At 42.8% G+C, this 15,750-nt stretch overlaps 1 protein-coding gene across 1 annotated transcript in view; it reads right to left on the bottom strand.

The window, feature by feature from the left end:
• The window catches only part of celsr3 (cadherin, EGF LAG seven-pass G-type receptor 3), a 383,004-nt gene that overhangs the window by 66,916 nt on the left and 300,338 nt on the right, over positions 1–15,750 (bottom strand). Inside the window, exons 23-24 of the mRNA XM_086001957.1 lie at positions 14,822–14,948; positions 9,014–9,220 (exon numbers count right to left, since the gene is read on the bottom strand). Of these exons, the coding sequence (XP_085858083.1) occupies positions 9,014–9,220; positions 14,822–14,948 (334 nt within the window). The remainder of the gene's footprint in view (positions 1–9,013; positions 9,221–14,821; positions 14,949–15,750) is intronic.

The following is a 15,750-nucleotide window of genomic DNA, read 5'->3' as shown; positions in this document are numbered from 1 at the left end:
AGAACTAGAATCAGAGACAAGCAGAAAGACAGGGAGTGAGAGAGATAGAACTAGAATCAGAGACAAGCAGAAAGACAGAGAGTGAAAGAGATGGAACTAGAATCAGAGACAAGCAGAAAGACAGAGAGTGAAAGAGATAGAACTAGAATCAGAGACAAGCAGAAAGACAGGGAGTGAGAGAGATAGAACTAGAATCAGAGACAAGCAGAAAGACAGAGAGTGAAAGAGATAGAACTAGAATCAGAGACAAGCAGAAAGACAGAGAGTGAAAGAGATAGAACTAGAATCAGAGACAAGCAGAAAGACAGAGAGTGAAAGAGATAGAACTAGAATCAGAGACAAGCAGAAAGACAGAGAGTGAAAGAGATGGAACTAGAATCAGAGACAAGCAGAAAGACAGAGAGTGAAAGAGATAGAACTAGAATCAGAGACAAGCAGAAAGACAGAGAGTGAAAGAGATAGAACTAGAATCAGAGACAAGCAGAAAGACAGAGAGTGAAAGAGATAGAACTAGAATCAGAGACAAGCAGAAAGACAGCGAGTGAAAGAGATAGAACTAGAATCAGAGACAAGCAGAAAGACAGGGAGTGAGAGAGATAGAACTAGAATCAGAGACAAGCAGAAAGACAGGGAGTGAGAGAGATAGAACTAGAATCAAAGACAAGCAGAAAGACAGAGAGTGAAAGAGACAGAACTGGAATCAGAGACAAGCAGAAAGACAGAGAGTGAAGGAGATAGAACTAGAATCAGAGACAAGCAGAAAGACAGAGAGTGAAAGAGACAGAACTAGAATCAGAGACAAGCAGAAAGACAGGGAGTGAGAGAGATAGAACTAGAATCAGAGACAAGCAGAAAGACAGAGAGTGAAAGAGATGGAACTAGAATCAGAGACAAGCAGAAAGACAGAGAGTGAAAGAGATAGAACTAGAATCAGAGACAAGCAGAAAGACAGGGAGTGAGAGAGACAGAACTAGAATCAGAGACAAGCAGAAAGACAGAGTGAAAGAGATGGAACTAGAATCAGAGACAAAGAAAGACAGAGAGTGAAAGAGATAGAACTAGAATCAGAGACAAGCAGAAAGACAGAGAGTGAAGGAGATAGAACTAGAATCAGAGACAAGCAGAAAGACAGAGAGTGAAAGAGACAGAACTAGAATCAGAGACAAGCAGAAAGACAGGGAGTGAGAGAGATAGAACTAGAATCAGAGACAAGCAGAAAGACAGAGAGTGAAAGAGATGGAACTAGAATCAGAGACAAGCAGAAAGACAGAGAGTGAAAGAGATAGAACTAGAATCAGAGACAAGCAGAAAGACAGGGAGTGAGAGAGATAGAACTAGAATCAGAGACAAGCAGAAAGACAGAGAGTGAAAGAGATAGAACTAGAATCAGAGACAAGCAGAAAGACAGAGAGTGAAAGAGATAGAACTAGAATCAGAGACAAGCAGAAAGACAGAGAGTGAAAGAGATAGAACTAGAATCAGAGACAAGCAGAAAGACAGAGAGTGAAAGAGATGGAACTAGAATCAGAGACAAGCAGAAAGACAGAGAGTGAAAGAGATAGAACTAGAATCAGAGACAAGCAGAAAGACAGAGAGTGAAAGAGATAGAACTAGAATCAGAGACAAGCAGAAAGACAGAGAGTGAAAGAGATAGAACTAGAATCAGAGACAAGCAGAAAGACAGAGAGTGAAAGAGATAGAACTAGAATCAGAGACAAGCAGAAAGACAGGGAGTGAGAGAGATAGAACTAGAATCAGAGACAAGCAGAAAGACAGGGAGTGAGAGAGATAGAACTAGAATCAAAGACAAGCAGAAAGACAGAGAGTGAAAGAGACAGAACTGGAATCAGAGACAAGCAGAAAGACAGAGAGTGAAGGAGATAGAACTAGAATCAGAGACAAGCAGAAAGACAGAGAGTGAAAGAGACAGAACTAGAATCAGAGACAAGCAGAAAGACAGGGAGTGAGAGAGATAGAACTAGAATCAGAGACAAGCAGAAAGACAGAGAGTGAAAGAGATGGAACTAGAATCAGAGACAAGCAGAAAGACAGAGAGTGAAAGAGATAGAACTAGAATCAGAGACAAGCAGAAAGACAGGGAGTGAAAGAGATGGAACTAGAATCAGAGACAAGCAGAAAGACAGAGAGTGAAAGAGACAGAACTAGAATCAGAGACAAGCAGAAAGACAGAGAGTGAAAGAGACAGAACTAGAATCAGAGACAAGCAGAAAGACAGAGAGTGAAAGAGATAGAACTAGAATCAGAGACAAGCAGAAAGACAGGGAGTGAAAGAGACAGAACTAGAATCAGAGACAAGCAGAAAGACAGACAGTGAAAGAGATAGAACTAGAATCAGAGACAAGCAGAAAGACAGAGAGTGAAAGAAATAGAACTAGAATCAGAGACAAGCAGAAAGACAGAGTGAAAGAGATAGAACTAGAATCAGAGACAAGCAGAAAGGCAGAGTGAAAGAAATAGAACTAGAATCAGAGACAAGCAGAAAGGCAGAGTGAAAGAAATAGAACTAGAATCAGAGACAAGCAGAAAGACAGAGAGTGAAAGAAATAGAACTAGAATCAGAGACAAGCAGAAAGACAGAGTGAAAGAGATGGAACTAGAATCAGAGACAAAGAAAGACAGAGAGTGAAAGAGATAGAACTAGAATCAGAGACAAGCAGAAAGACAGAGAGTGAAGGAGATAGAACTAGAATCAGAGACAAGCAGAAAGACAGAGAGTGAAAGAGACAGAACTAGAATCAGAGACAAGCAGAAAGACAGGGAGTGAGAGAGATAGAACTAGAATCAGAGACAAGCAGAAAGACAGAGAGTGAAAGAGATGGAACTAGAATCAGAGACAAGCAGAAAGACAGAGAGTGAAAGAGATAGAACTAGAATCAGAGAGAAGCAGAAAGACAGGGAGTGAGAGAGATAGAACTAGAATCAGAGACAAGCAGAAAGACAGAGAGTGAAAGAGATTGAACTAGAATCAGAGACAAGCAGAAAGACAGAGAGTGAAAGAGATAGAACTAGAATCAGAGACAAGCAGAAAGACAGAGAGTGAAAGAGATGGAACTAGAATCAGAGACAAGCAGAAAGACAGAGAGTGAAAGAGATAGAACTAGAATCAGAGACAAGCAGAAAGACAGAGAGTGAAAGAGATAGAACTAGAATCAGAGACAAGCAGAAAGACAGAGAGTGAAAGAGATAGAACTAGAATCAGAGACAAGCAGAAAGACAGAGAGTGAAAGAGATAGAACTAGAATCAGAGACAAGCAGAAAGACAGGGAGTGAGAGAGATAGAACTAGAATCAGAGACAAGCAGAAAGACAGGGAGTGAGAGAGATAGAACTAGAATCAAAGACAAGCAGAAAGACAGAGAGTGAAAGAGACAGAACTGGAATCAGAGACAAGCAGAAAGACAGAGAGTGAAGGAGATAGAACTAGAATCAGAGACAAGCAGAAAGACAGAGAGTGAAAGAGACAGAACTAGAATCAGAGACAAGCAGAAAGACAGGGAGTGAGAGAGATAGAACTAGAATCAGAGACAAGCAGAAAGACAGGGAGTGAAAGAGATGGAACTAGAATCAGAGACAAGCAGAAAGACAGAGAGTGAAAGAGATAGAACTAGAATCAGAGACAAGCAGAAAGGCAGGGAGTGAAAGAGATAGAACTAGAATCAGAGACAAGCAGAAAGACAGAGAGTGAAAGAGACAGAACTAGAATCAGAGACAAGCAGAAAGACAGAGAGTGAAAGAGACAGAACTAGAATCAGAGACAAGCAGAAAGACAGAGAGTGAAAGAGATAGAACTAGAATCAGAGACAAGCAGAAAGACAGGGAGTGAAAGAGACAGAACTAGAATCAGAGACAAGCAGAAAGACAGACAGTGAAAGAGATAGAACTAGAATCAGAGACAAGCAGAAAGACAGAGAGTGAAAGAAATAGAACTAGAATCAGAGACAAGCAGAAAGACAGAGTGAAAGAGATAGAACTAGAATCAGAGACAAGCAGAAAGGCAGAGTGAAAGAAATAGAACTAGAATCAGAGACAAGCAGAAAGACAGAGAGTGAAAGAGATAGAACTAGAATCAGAGACAAGCAGAAAGACAGAGAGTGAAAGAAATAGAACTAGAATCAGAGACAAGCAGAAAGACAGAGTGAAAGAGATGGAACTAGAATCAGAGACAAAGAAAGACAGAGAGTGAAAGAGATAGAACTAGAATCAGAGACAAGCAGAAAGACAGAGAGTGAAGGAGATAGAACTAGAATCAGAGACAAGCAGAAAGACAGAGAGTGAAAGAGACAGAACTAGAATCAGAGACAAGCAGAAAGACAGGGAGTGAGAGAGATAGAACTAGAATCAGAGACAAGCAGAAAGACAGAGAGTGAAAGAGATGGAACTAGAATCAGAGACAAGCAGAAAGACAGAGAGTGAAAGAGATAGAACTAGAATCAGAGACAAGCAGAAAGACAGGGAGTGAGAGAGATAGAACTAGAATCAGAGACAAGCAGAAAGACAGAGAGTGAAAGAGATAGAACTAGAATCAGAGACAAGCAGAAAGACAGAGAGTGAAAGAGATAGAACTAGAATCAGAGACAAGCAGAAAGACAGAGAGTGAAAGAGATAGAACTAGAATCAGAGACAAGCAGAAAGACAGAGAGTGAAAGAGATGGAACTAGAATCAGAGACAAGCAGAAAGACAGAGAGTGAAAGAGATAGAACTAGAATCAGAGACAAGCAGAAAGACAGAGAGTGAAAGAGATAGAACTAGAATCAGAGACAAGCAGAAAGACAGAGAGTGAAAGAGATAGAACTAGAATCAGAGACAAGCAGAAAGACAGCGAGTGAAAGAGATAGAACTAGAATCAGAGACAAGCAGAAAGACAGGGAGTGAGAGAGATAGAACTAGAATCAGAGACAAGCAGAAAGACAGGGAGTGAGAGAGATAGAACTAGAATCAAAGACAAGCAGAAAGACAGAGAGTGAAAGAGACAGAACTGGAATCAGAGACAAGCAGAAAGACAGAGAGTGAAGGAGATAGAACTAGAATCAGAGACAAGCAGAAAGACAGAGAGTGAAAGAGACAGAACTAGAATCAGAGACAAGCAGAAAGACAGGGAGTGAGAGAGATAGAACTAGAATCAGAGACAAGCAGAAAGACAGAGAGTGAAAGAGATGGAACTAGAATCAGAGACAAGCAGAAAGACAGAGAGTGAAAGAGATAGAACTAGAATCAGAGACAAGCAGAAAGACAGGGAGTGAGAGAGATAGAACTAGAATCAGAGACAAGCAGAAAGACAGAGTGAAAGAGATGGAACTAGAATCAGAGACAAAGAAAGACAGAGAGTGAAAGAGATAGAACTAGAATCAGAGACAAGCAGAAAGACAGAGAGTGAAGGAGATAGAACTAGAATCAGAGACAAGCAGAAAGACAGAGAGTGAAAGAGACAGAACTAGAATCAGAGACAAGCAGAAAGACAGAGAGTGAAAGAGATAGAACTAGAATCAGAGACAAGCAGAAAGACAGAGAGTGAAAGAGATGGAACTAGAATCAGAGACAAGCAGAAAGACAGAGAGTGAAAGAGATAGAACTAGAATCAGAGACAAGCAGAAAGACAGAGAGTGAAAGAGATAGAACTAGAATCAGAGACAAGCAGAAAGACAGAGAGTGAAAGAGATAGAACTAGAATCAGAGACAAGCAGAAAGACAGAGAGTGAAAGAGATAGAACTAGAATCAGAGACAAGCAGAAAGACAGGGAGTGAGAGAGATAGAACTAGAATCAGAGACAAGCAGAAAGACAGGGAGTGAGAGAGATAGAACTAGAATCAAAGACAAGCAGAAAGACAGAGAGTGAAAGAGACAGAACTGGAATCAGAGACAAGCAGAAAGACAGAGAGTGAAGGAGATAGAACTAGAATCAGAGACAAGCAGAAAGACAGAGAGTGAAAGAGACAGAACTAGAATCAGAGACAAGCAGAAAGACAGGGAGTGAGAGAGATAGAACTAGAATCAGAGACAAGCAGAAAGACAGAGAGTGAAAGAGATGGAACTAGAATCAGAGACAAGCAGAAAGACAGAGAGTGAAAGAGATAGAACTAGAATCAGAGACAAGCAGAAAGACAGGGAGTGAAAGAGATGGAACTAGAATCAGAGACAAGCAGAAAGACAGAGAGTGAAAGAGACAGAACTAGAATCAGAGACAAGCAGAAAGACAGAGAGTGAAAGAGACAGAACTAGAATCAGAGACAAGCAGAAAGACAGAGAGTGAAAGAGATAGAACTAGAATCAGAGACAAGCAGAAAGACAGGGAGTGAAAGAGACAGAACTAGAATCAGAGACAAGCAGAAAGACAGACAGTGAAAGAGATAGAACTAGAATCAGAGACAAGCAGAAAGACAGAGAGTGAAAGAAATAGAAATAGAATCAGAGACAAGCAGAAAGACAGAGTGAAAGAGATAGAACTAGAATCAGAGACAAGCAGAAAGGCAGAGTGAAAGAAATAGAACTAGAATCAGAGACAAGCAGAAAGACAGAGAGTGAAAGAGATAGAACTAGAATCAGAGACAAGCAGAAAGACAGAGAGTGAAAGAAATAGAACTAGAATCAGAGACAAGCAGAAAGACAGAGTGAAAGAGATGGAACTAGAATCAGAGACAAAGAAAGACAGAGAGTGAAAGAGATAGAACTAGAATCAGAGACAAGCAGAAAGACAGAGAGTGAAGGAGATAGAACTAGAATCAGAGACAAGCAGAAAGACAGAGAGTGAAAGAGACAGAACTAGAATCAGAGACAAGCAGAAAGACAGGGAGTGAGAGAGATAGAACTAGAATCAGAGACAAGCAGAAAGACAGAGAGTGAAAGAGATGGAACTAGAATCAGAGACAAGCAGAAAGACAGAGAGTGAAAGAGATAGAACTAGAATCAGAGACAAGCAGAAAGACAGGGAGTGAGAGAGATAGAACTAGAATCAGAGACAAGCAGAAAGACAGAGAGTGAAAGAGATAGAACTAGAATCAGAGACAAGCAGAAAGACAGAGAGTGAAAGAGATAGAACTAGAATCAGAGACAAGCAGAAAGACAGAGAGTGAAAGAGATAGAACTAGAATCAGAGACAAGCAGAAAGACAGAGAGTGAAAGAGATGGAACTAGAATCAGAGACAAGCAGAAAGACAGAGAGTGAAAGAGATAGAACTAGAATCAGAGACAAGCAGAAAGACAGAGAGTGAAAGAGATAGAACTAGAATCAGAGACAAGCAGAAAGACAGAGAGTGAAAGAGATAGAACTAGAATCAGAGACAAGCAGAAAGACAGAGAGTGAAAGAGATAGAACTAGAATCAGAGACAAGCAGAAAGACAGGGAGTGAGAGAGATAGAACTAGAATCAGAGACAAGCAGAAAGACAGGGAGTGAGAGAGATAGAACTAGAATCAAAGACAAGCAGAAAGACAGAGAGTGAAAGAGACAGAACTGGAATCAGAGACAAGCAGAAAGACAGAGAGTGAAGGAGATAGAACTAGAATCAGAGACAAGCAGAAAGACAGAGAGTGAAAGAGACAGAACTAGAATCAGAGACAAGCAGAAAGACAGGGAGTGAGAGAGATAGAACTAGAATCAGAGACAAGCAGAAAGACAGAGAGTGAAAGAGATGGAACTAGAATCAGAGACAAGCAGAAAGACAGAGAGTGAAAGAGATAGAACTAGAATCAGAGACAAGCAGAAAGACAGGGAGTGAGAGAGATAGAACTAGAATCAGAGACAAGCAGAAAGACAGAGTGAAAGAGATGGAACTAGAATCAGAGACAAAGAAAGACAGAGAGTGAAAGAGATAGAACTAGAATCAGAGACAAGCAGAAAGACAGAGAGTGAAGGAGATAGAACTAGAATCAGAGACAAGCAGAAAGACAGAGAGTGAAAGAGACAGAACTAGAATCAGAGACAAGCAGAAAGACAGGGAGTGAGAGAGATAGAACTAGAATCAGAGACAAGCAGAAAGACAGAGAGTGAAAGAGATGGAACTAGAATCAGAGACAAGCAGAAAGACAGAGAGTGAAAGAGATAGAACTAGAATCAGAGACAAGCAGAAAGACAGAGAGTGAAAGAGATAGAACTAGAATCAGAGACAAGCAGAAAGACAGAGAGTGAAAGAGATAGAACTAGAATCAGAGACAAGCAGAAAGACAGAGAGTGAAAGAGATAGAACTAGAATCAGAGACAAGCAGAAAGACAGAGAGTGAAAGAGATGGAACTAGAATCAGAGACAAGCAGAAAGACAGAGAGTGAAAGAGATAGAACTAGAATCAGAGACAAGCAGAAAGACAGAGAGTGAAAGAGATAGAACTAGAATCAGAGACAAGCAGAAAGACAGAGAGTGAAAGAGATAGAACTAGAATCAGAGACAAGCAGAAAGACAGAGAGTGAAAGAGATAGAACTAGAATCAGAGACAAGCAGAAAGACAGAGAGTGAAAGAGATAGAACTAGAATCAGAGACAAGCAGAAAGACAGGGAGTGAGAGAGATAGAACTAGAATCAGAGACAAGCAGAAAGACAGAGAGTGAAAGAGATAGAACTAGAATCAAAGACAAGCAGAAAGACAGAGAGTGAAAGAGATAGAACTGGAATCAGAGACAAGCAGAAAGACAGAGAGTGAAAGAGATAGAACTAGAATCAGAGACAAGCAGAAAGACAGAGAGTGAAAGAGATAGAACTGGAATCAGAGACAAGCAGAAAGACAGAGAGTGAAAGAGATAGAACTAGAATCAGAGACAAGCAGAAAGACAGAGAGTGAAAGAGACAGAACTAGAATCAGAGACAAGCAGAAAGACAGTTACAGGAAGACAGAGAATTAAAAAAATTGTCCATAAGTAATATGACAGGAAATCAATTAGTTCTACATAAGGTACAGAGACACATCCCTCTCCATGACTCTAAAGCAGCAATACCCCTGCGTGCTGTGTGAAGATGCAGTGACTGTGGAAAAAACTTTGTTTTGGGAGGCTGGCCTCCTTCCTTACCTGATTTTCCGTTTGATTAATTCCCAAGAGGAAGACCAGCTCTGCGCAGAAGATGGCTGCCACAATGTTGCAGTGGATGCCGCGAGTGTTGGATTTCAGTCCATTGAGACAGGTCAGGATGAAGAAAGTGAGAAGCAGTGTCACAAGAGACACACTGATAGTTGAGTAGGTGACAATTGCCAAAGTCTCCAGGTCTCCTTCCAGTTGCTACAGGGGACATTTACAAAAAGAACACAAAGGAAGTATAGTTTAGAAAAAGGCCCTTTTGTGTTATCGTTGATTACTCTTTCCAAAAAAGCTCTTTCATTTTGCACTCAGCATCTTCCCAACTTATTTAATCTCTAGAATGAGACAAAGGAGTGCTCCCACCTTAACTGAAATTGGCTCACTTAGCACAACCATGGGACTTTACTAGTTTGTGTGCATCAAGACCACACCATACTGTGCATTTACTCACTTTGACATTGGGAGAGCAAAAAAATGTTGTACTCTTGAAGGTGAAGAATATGATTGATTGGGGACTGACTATTTTCCCCATTTGACCTCAGGCCATCCTAGGTAAGGTACAGTACAGATACTCGTTATAAAGTAATACTTTTGTGACTGTTAATGATTGGCCAGAGAAGCCAATTTACTGGACAGAATAAGTGAAACTACTTTGCTGGATTATACAGAATGAGCATGAGCAGTTCAAATGCTCAGGCTTCCTTGGCCAATAAAATGGTTGCCTTTAAAGGTAGGTGTTTATGTTGTTGTCAAAAACAGCGTTGCTATCTAAGTCTCCGGCTTACACTCTCTCTTTTGATGGTGTGTGTCGCTGATGGCAAAGTAAGCAGCATTAATCAAACTCTCAAGCTCACTGCATCTAAAATGCAATGGGGGCAAAAACTGGGTCGCGCCCCCTTTGGGGCGCTACTTTTAGCTCCCTGAAAAAGTTAGCACCCCTGCGCCCAAAATTTACTGGCAGCGTCCCAAGATATGGGGAGAAGGCAGGGACAGGGTACTGAATTTGGATGATCAGCCATGATCTCATTGAATGGCGGAGCAGGCTCGAGGGGCCGAATGGCCTACTCCTGCTCCTATCTTCTATGTTTCTATGTATCTATCTGGAATTTTGGAGGCAAGCAGGGTATTATTAAAGATTTGCAAGTATTAATATTTTCTAAAGCTGCTGAGCCCCAAGATAAGACGTCGTAATGTTGTTATCCATGATTTGGAGTGCATGTTTAAAAGATATTGGAAAAATTCAGTTGATTTGTGCCTCCCTTAGGGTGCGAACGAGGCGGGAATCAACTAACACCCGGGCGCGGCACCACTAACTCCTCCCGCAAAATTCAGCGGGAGGTTAGCAGTGGCGGTAACCATTAGTGCCCCACGGCGCTGCACCTCCGGCGATGACGTCATCGCCTTGCGCAGCACCCCCTGACTTACTGCCGGACGCTATGTCCGACAGGGTCAGGGGGCATACATGCAGCCGGGGCGGCCATTTTTGTTGCTGGCCGCCTGCCAGCACCTGCCCCCGCTGCTGTCCCTGGCCTCCTGTGACCTAGTCTTGAGCGTGGGCTCTTTTGCCGGCACTCCGATCCCTGGTGGCCCACCTGGGCTCCGGGTTGCGCTGCGTTAGAACCCTCCCCTTTAATAAGGGGAAGGAGGCCTGCAGTAGCGCCATGATAATTCACTCGCAGCGCAACCCGGAGCCCAGGTGGGCCACCAGGGATCGGAGTGCCGGCAAAAGAGCCCACGCTCAAGACTAGGTCACAGGAGGCCAGGGACAGCAGCGGGGGCAGGTGCTGGCAGGCGGCCAGCAACAAAAATGGCCACCCCGGCCGCACGTATGCCCCCTGACCCTGTCGGACATAGCGTCCGGCGGTAAGTCAGGGGACGCTGCGCAAGGCGATGACGTCATCGCCGGAGGTGCAGCGCCGTGGGGCGCTAATGGTTACCGCCACTGCTAACCTCCCGCTGAATTTTGCGGGAGGAGTTAGCGGTGCCGCGCCCGGGTGCTAGTTGATTCCCGCCTCGTTCGCACCCTAAGGGAGGCACAAATCAACTGAATTTTTCCAATATCTTTTAAACATGCACTCCAAATCATGGATAACAACATTACAACGTCTTATCTTGGGGCTCAGCAGCTTTAGAAAATATTTATACTTGCAAATCTTTAATAATACCCTGCTTGCCTCCAAAATTCCAGATAGATACATAGAAGATAGGAGCAGGAGTAGGCCATTCGGCCCCTCGAGCCTGCTCCGCCATTTAATGAGATCATGGCTGATCATCCAAATTCAGTACCCTGTCCCTGCCTTCTCCCCATATCCCTTGATCCCTTTAGCCTTAAGAAATATATCCAACTCATTATTGAATATATTTAATGAACTGGCCTCCACCGCCCTCTGTGGCAGAGAATTCCACAGGTTCACTACTCTCTGGGTGAAGAAATTCCTCCTCATTTCAGTCCTAAATGGCTTACCCCTTATCCTTAGACTGTGACCCCTGGTTCTGGACTCCCCAGCCATCAGAAACATCCTTCCTCCATCTAGTCTGTCCAGGCCTGACAGAATTTTATAGGTTTCGATGAGATCCCCTCTCAATCTTCTAAACTCTAGTGAGTATAAGCCCAATCGACACAATCTCTCCTCATACGTCATTCCTGCCATCCCAGGTATCAGCCTGGTGAATCTTCGCTGCACTCCTTCCATGGCAAGAACGTCCTTCCTCAGGCAAGGCGACCAAAACTGCACACAATATTCAAGGTGCGGTCTCACCAAGGCCCTGTACAACTGTAGCAAGACATCCTTGTTCCTGTACTCGAACCCTCTTGCTACGAAGGCCAACATACCATTTGCCTTCTTAACCGCCTGCTGCACCTGCATGCTTTCCTTCAGCGACTGGTGCACAAGAACACCCAGGTCTCTTTGCACTTCCCCTTCTCCCAATCTATTGCCATTCAAATAATAATCTGCCTTCCTGTTTTTGCCACCAAAGTGGATAACCTCACATTTATCCACATTATAGTGCATTTGCCATGTTTCTGCCCAATCACCCAACCTGTCCAAATCGTACTGGAGTTTCACGACATCCTCCTCACAGCATACCCTCCCACCCAGCTTTGTGTCGTCTGCAAATTTGGAGATATTACATCCAATTCCCTCGTCCAGATCATTAATATATATTGTGAACAGCTGGGGTCCTAGGACCGATCCTTGCGGTACCCCATTAGTCACTGCCTGCCACTCGGAAAATGACCCGTTTATTCCAACTCTTTGCTTTCTGTCCGCCAACCAGTTTTCTATCCAAGTCAATACCTTGCCCCCAATCCCATGTGCCTTAATTTTGCACGCTAATCTCTTATGCGGGACCTTATCGAAAGCCTTCTGAAAGTCCAAATACACCACATCCACTGGTTCTCCCTTATCTATTTTACCAGTTACATCCTCAAAAAATTCCAGTAGATTAGTCAAGCATGATTTACCTTTTGTAAATCCATGTTGACTTTGTCCGATCCTGTCACTGCTTTCCAAGTGCTCTGCTATTACATCTTTTATAATGGACTCTAGCATTATCCCCACTACCGATGTCAGGCTTACTGGTCTATAATTCCCCGCTTTTTCTCTACCACCCTTTTTGAATAGTGGGGTAACATTAGCTACCCTCCAATCCATGGGTACTGTTCCAGAGTCTATCGAGTTCTGGAAGATGACTAGCAATGCATCTACTATTTCTAGGGCCACTTCCTTAAGTACCCTGGGATGTAGATTATCAGGCCCTGGGGATTTATCGGCCTTCAGTCCCATCAATTTTCCTAACACCATTTCCCTACAAATACTGATTTCTTTCAGTTCCACCCTTTCATCAGACCCTATGTTCCCCGGCATCTCTGGGAGGTTATTTGTGTCCTCCTTTGTGAAGACAGAACCAAAATATGTATTTAGTCGGTCTGCCATTTCTTTGCTCCCCATTATAAATTCCCCTGATTCTGACTGCAAGGGACCTACGCTTGACTTCACCAATCTTTTTCTCTTCACATATCTATAAAAGCTTTTACAGTCAGTTTTTATGTTCCCTGCGAGCTTACTCTCATATTCTATTTTCCCTTTCTTAATTAATCCCTTTGTCCTCCTTTGTTGAATTCTAAACTGCTCCCAATCCTCAGGATTATTGCTTTTTCTGGCCAATTTATATGTCCTCTCCTTGGATCTTATGCTATCCCTAATTTCCCTGGTTAGCCACGGTTTAGTCACCTTTTTTGTTTTATTTTTATGCCAAACTGGGATGAACAAATTCTGTAGCTCATCCATTCGGTCTTTGAATGTTTGCCATTGCCTATCCACCATCAACCCTTTGACTGCCATTCACCAATCAATCCTACCCAACTCGCTCCTCAGACCATCGTAGTTTCCTTTATTTAAATTGAGGACCCTAGTCTCTGAGTCAACTACTTCATTCTCATCTTAATGAAGAATTCGATCATATTATGATCGCTCCGACCCAAGGGGCCTCGTACAACAAGATTGCTAATTAATCCTTTCTCGTTACATAATACCCAGTCTAAGATGGCCTGATCTCTGGCTGGTTCCTCGACATATTGGTCCAGGAAACCATCCCATAAACACTCCAGGAATTCCGCCTTCACTGTATTGTTACTAATTTGGTTGGCTCAATCTATATATAGATTAAAGTCACCCATGATGACTGCTGTGCCCTTATTGCACACTTCTTTAATTTCCCTTTTAATGCCATCCCCAACCACCGCCTTACTGTTTGGAGGTCTATATACCACCCCTACTAATGTTTTTTTCCCCTTAGTATTTCTCAATTCTACCCATACAGATTCCACATCATCAGAGCTAATATCCTTCATTACAATTGTGTTAATCCCTTCTTTAACCAGTAATGCTACCCCACCTCCCTTTCCTGTTTGCCTATCTTTCCTGAATATCGAATACCCCTGGATGTTGAGTTCCCAGTCTTGGCCATCCTTGAGCCACGTTTCTGTAATCCCAACCAAATCATATTGGTTTACCTCTATTTGCACAGCCAATTCATCCACCTTATTACAAATGCTCCTCGCATTAAGACACAAAGCCTTCAGGCTTGTTTTTTTAACGCTCTTAGACCTATTAGAATTATTATTTACTGTGTCCACGTTTGATTTAAACCGTTGATTTCTCTGACTGCCACTTTTGTTTTTCTCCTTCCTATCTTTTGCTTTTATCCTTGTTTCCCTTTCCTCTGTCTCCCTGATCAGGTTGCCAACCCCCTGCCACTTTAGTTTAAACCCTCCCCCACAGCACTAGCAAACACTCTCCCTAGGACATCGGTTCCAGCCCTGCCCAGATGCAGACCGTCCGGTTTGAACTGGTCCCACCTCCCCCAGAACCGGTTCCAATGTCCCAGGAACTTGAATCCCTCCCCCTTGCACCATTCCTCTAGCCACGTATTCAGATGTACCTTATAGCCTTCCAAAATCAAAAAGTCAAGTCAGGCACAAATTCTTCTTTTACCCAGGGGAGAGGGGTAGAAAAGCACTCGATATCTGCAGCTGGAAATTTGTTTTCTTACAGTAACTGCCCCATTGATACGGAACAGGTGTTATCTGTATTCCTGTTGATGCCTTTTCTCCATGGCCCTGGCATTTAATACAACACGACGTCACCCAGTGATGATCAGATACTCATTTTGTGGCAAAACTGGGGTCATGAACCTATGTTCTGCTGTTCGGAGGCTCCGTGTGTAGACATAATATGGTACAGCTCTTAAACAAAATTGTTTTGAATTAATATTCACCAACATTTCAAAAATACTTACCTCACGGTGTGAGCTGTCCATTAGAACCCCAAAGATGCCAAGCTGTGAACACTGACATCGGACGTGTGTGGTGTTTCGGTGAACAAGGTCACAGTCCTTTGCTGTCCAGGTGCCAGCTGGTTCAGACCTGCAAGACAATGTGACTAGGCGTTAGTTAAGTCTTTGATGGCTGTGGTCAACATAGGTATTTAGAAATAACAACAGAAAATGCTGGAAAAACTCAGCAGGCCAGGCAACATCCGTGGAGAGAAAATAGAGTCAACGTTTCGGGTGAAAAACCCTTTATCAAGACTAAAGAGGCACAGGGAATGAAATGGATTAAGAGACCAGGCTGGGAGAGAACAAACGAGAAGAGACATTAAGAGTTATTCAAAACGAGACGAGATGGTGATAGGACTAGTGGAGACAAAAGACAGCTTTAGATTAGGTGTGAAATGCGCTGGCAGAGTGGGAGACAGCTGCCATGTGGGATTGAGAAAAAAAAAGGTGGCGGGGCGGGGAAGGCCAAAACAAAGGTGTGGATAAAAAATATAAGTAAAAATGTAATAGGGGCTGAGGTTATGATCTGAATTTAGAAGATTGAGCTAAGTCCTCAATGAAGTTAGGCAGAGTGAAATAGTCTCTTTTGCTTCTCTTCAGTCTGGGAATACAAAAGACATGGAAAATGAGCCACTTCCTATACACTCTATTTTTTAAAAAGAAATTTGTTTTAAATTTGTGGCCCAAACAGCATACTGACGCACCAATGTGTTGAGCTGCCTATTCACTCTTCCCTTTTTCCATAAAGTGCGAGCTTTCCAACTGAATCTTGTGGCTTTCATTAAACATGGGCGTCTGGAATTTCTACAGGGGCTCATCTGATCTCCCACCATTACTTGGGCAGAAGATCGGTGGAAACTTCAGAGAAACAGTGTAAATGGCCCTTCATG

Source organism: Somniosus microcephalus, chromosome 11, assembly GCF_052327205.1.
Source record: "Somniosus microcephalus isolate GS21.2 chromosome 11, FLI_Smic_1.0, whole genome shotgun sequence".
Classification (NCBI taxonomy): domain Eukaryota; kingdom Metazoa; phylum Chordata; class Chondrichthyes; order Squaliformes; family Somniosidae; genus Somniosus; species Somniosus microcephalus.
This window is presented reverse-complemented; position numbering and strand designations above follow the sequence as displayed.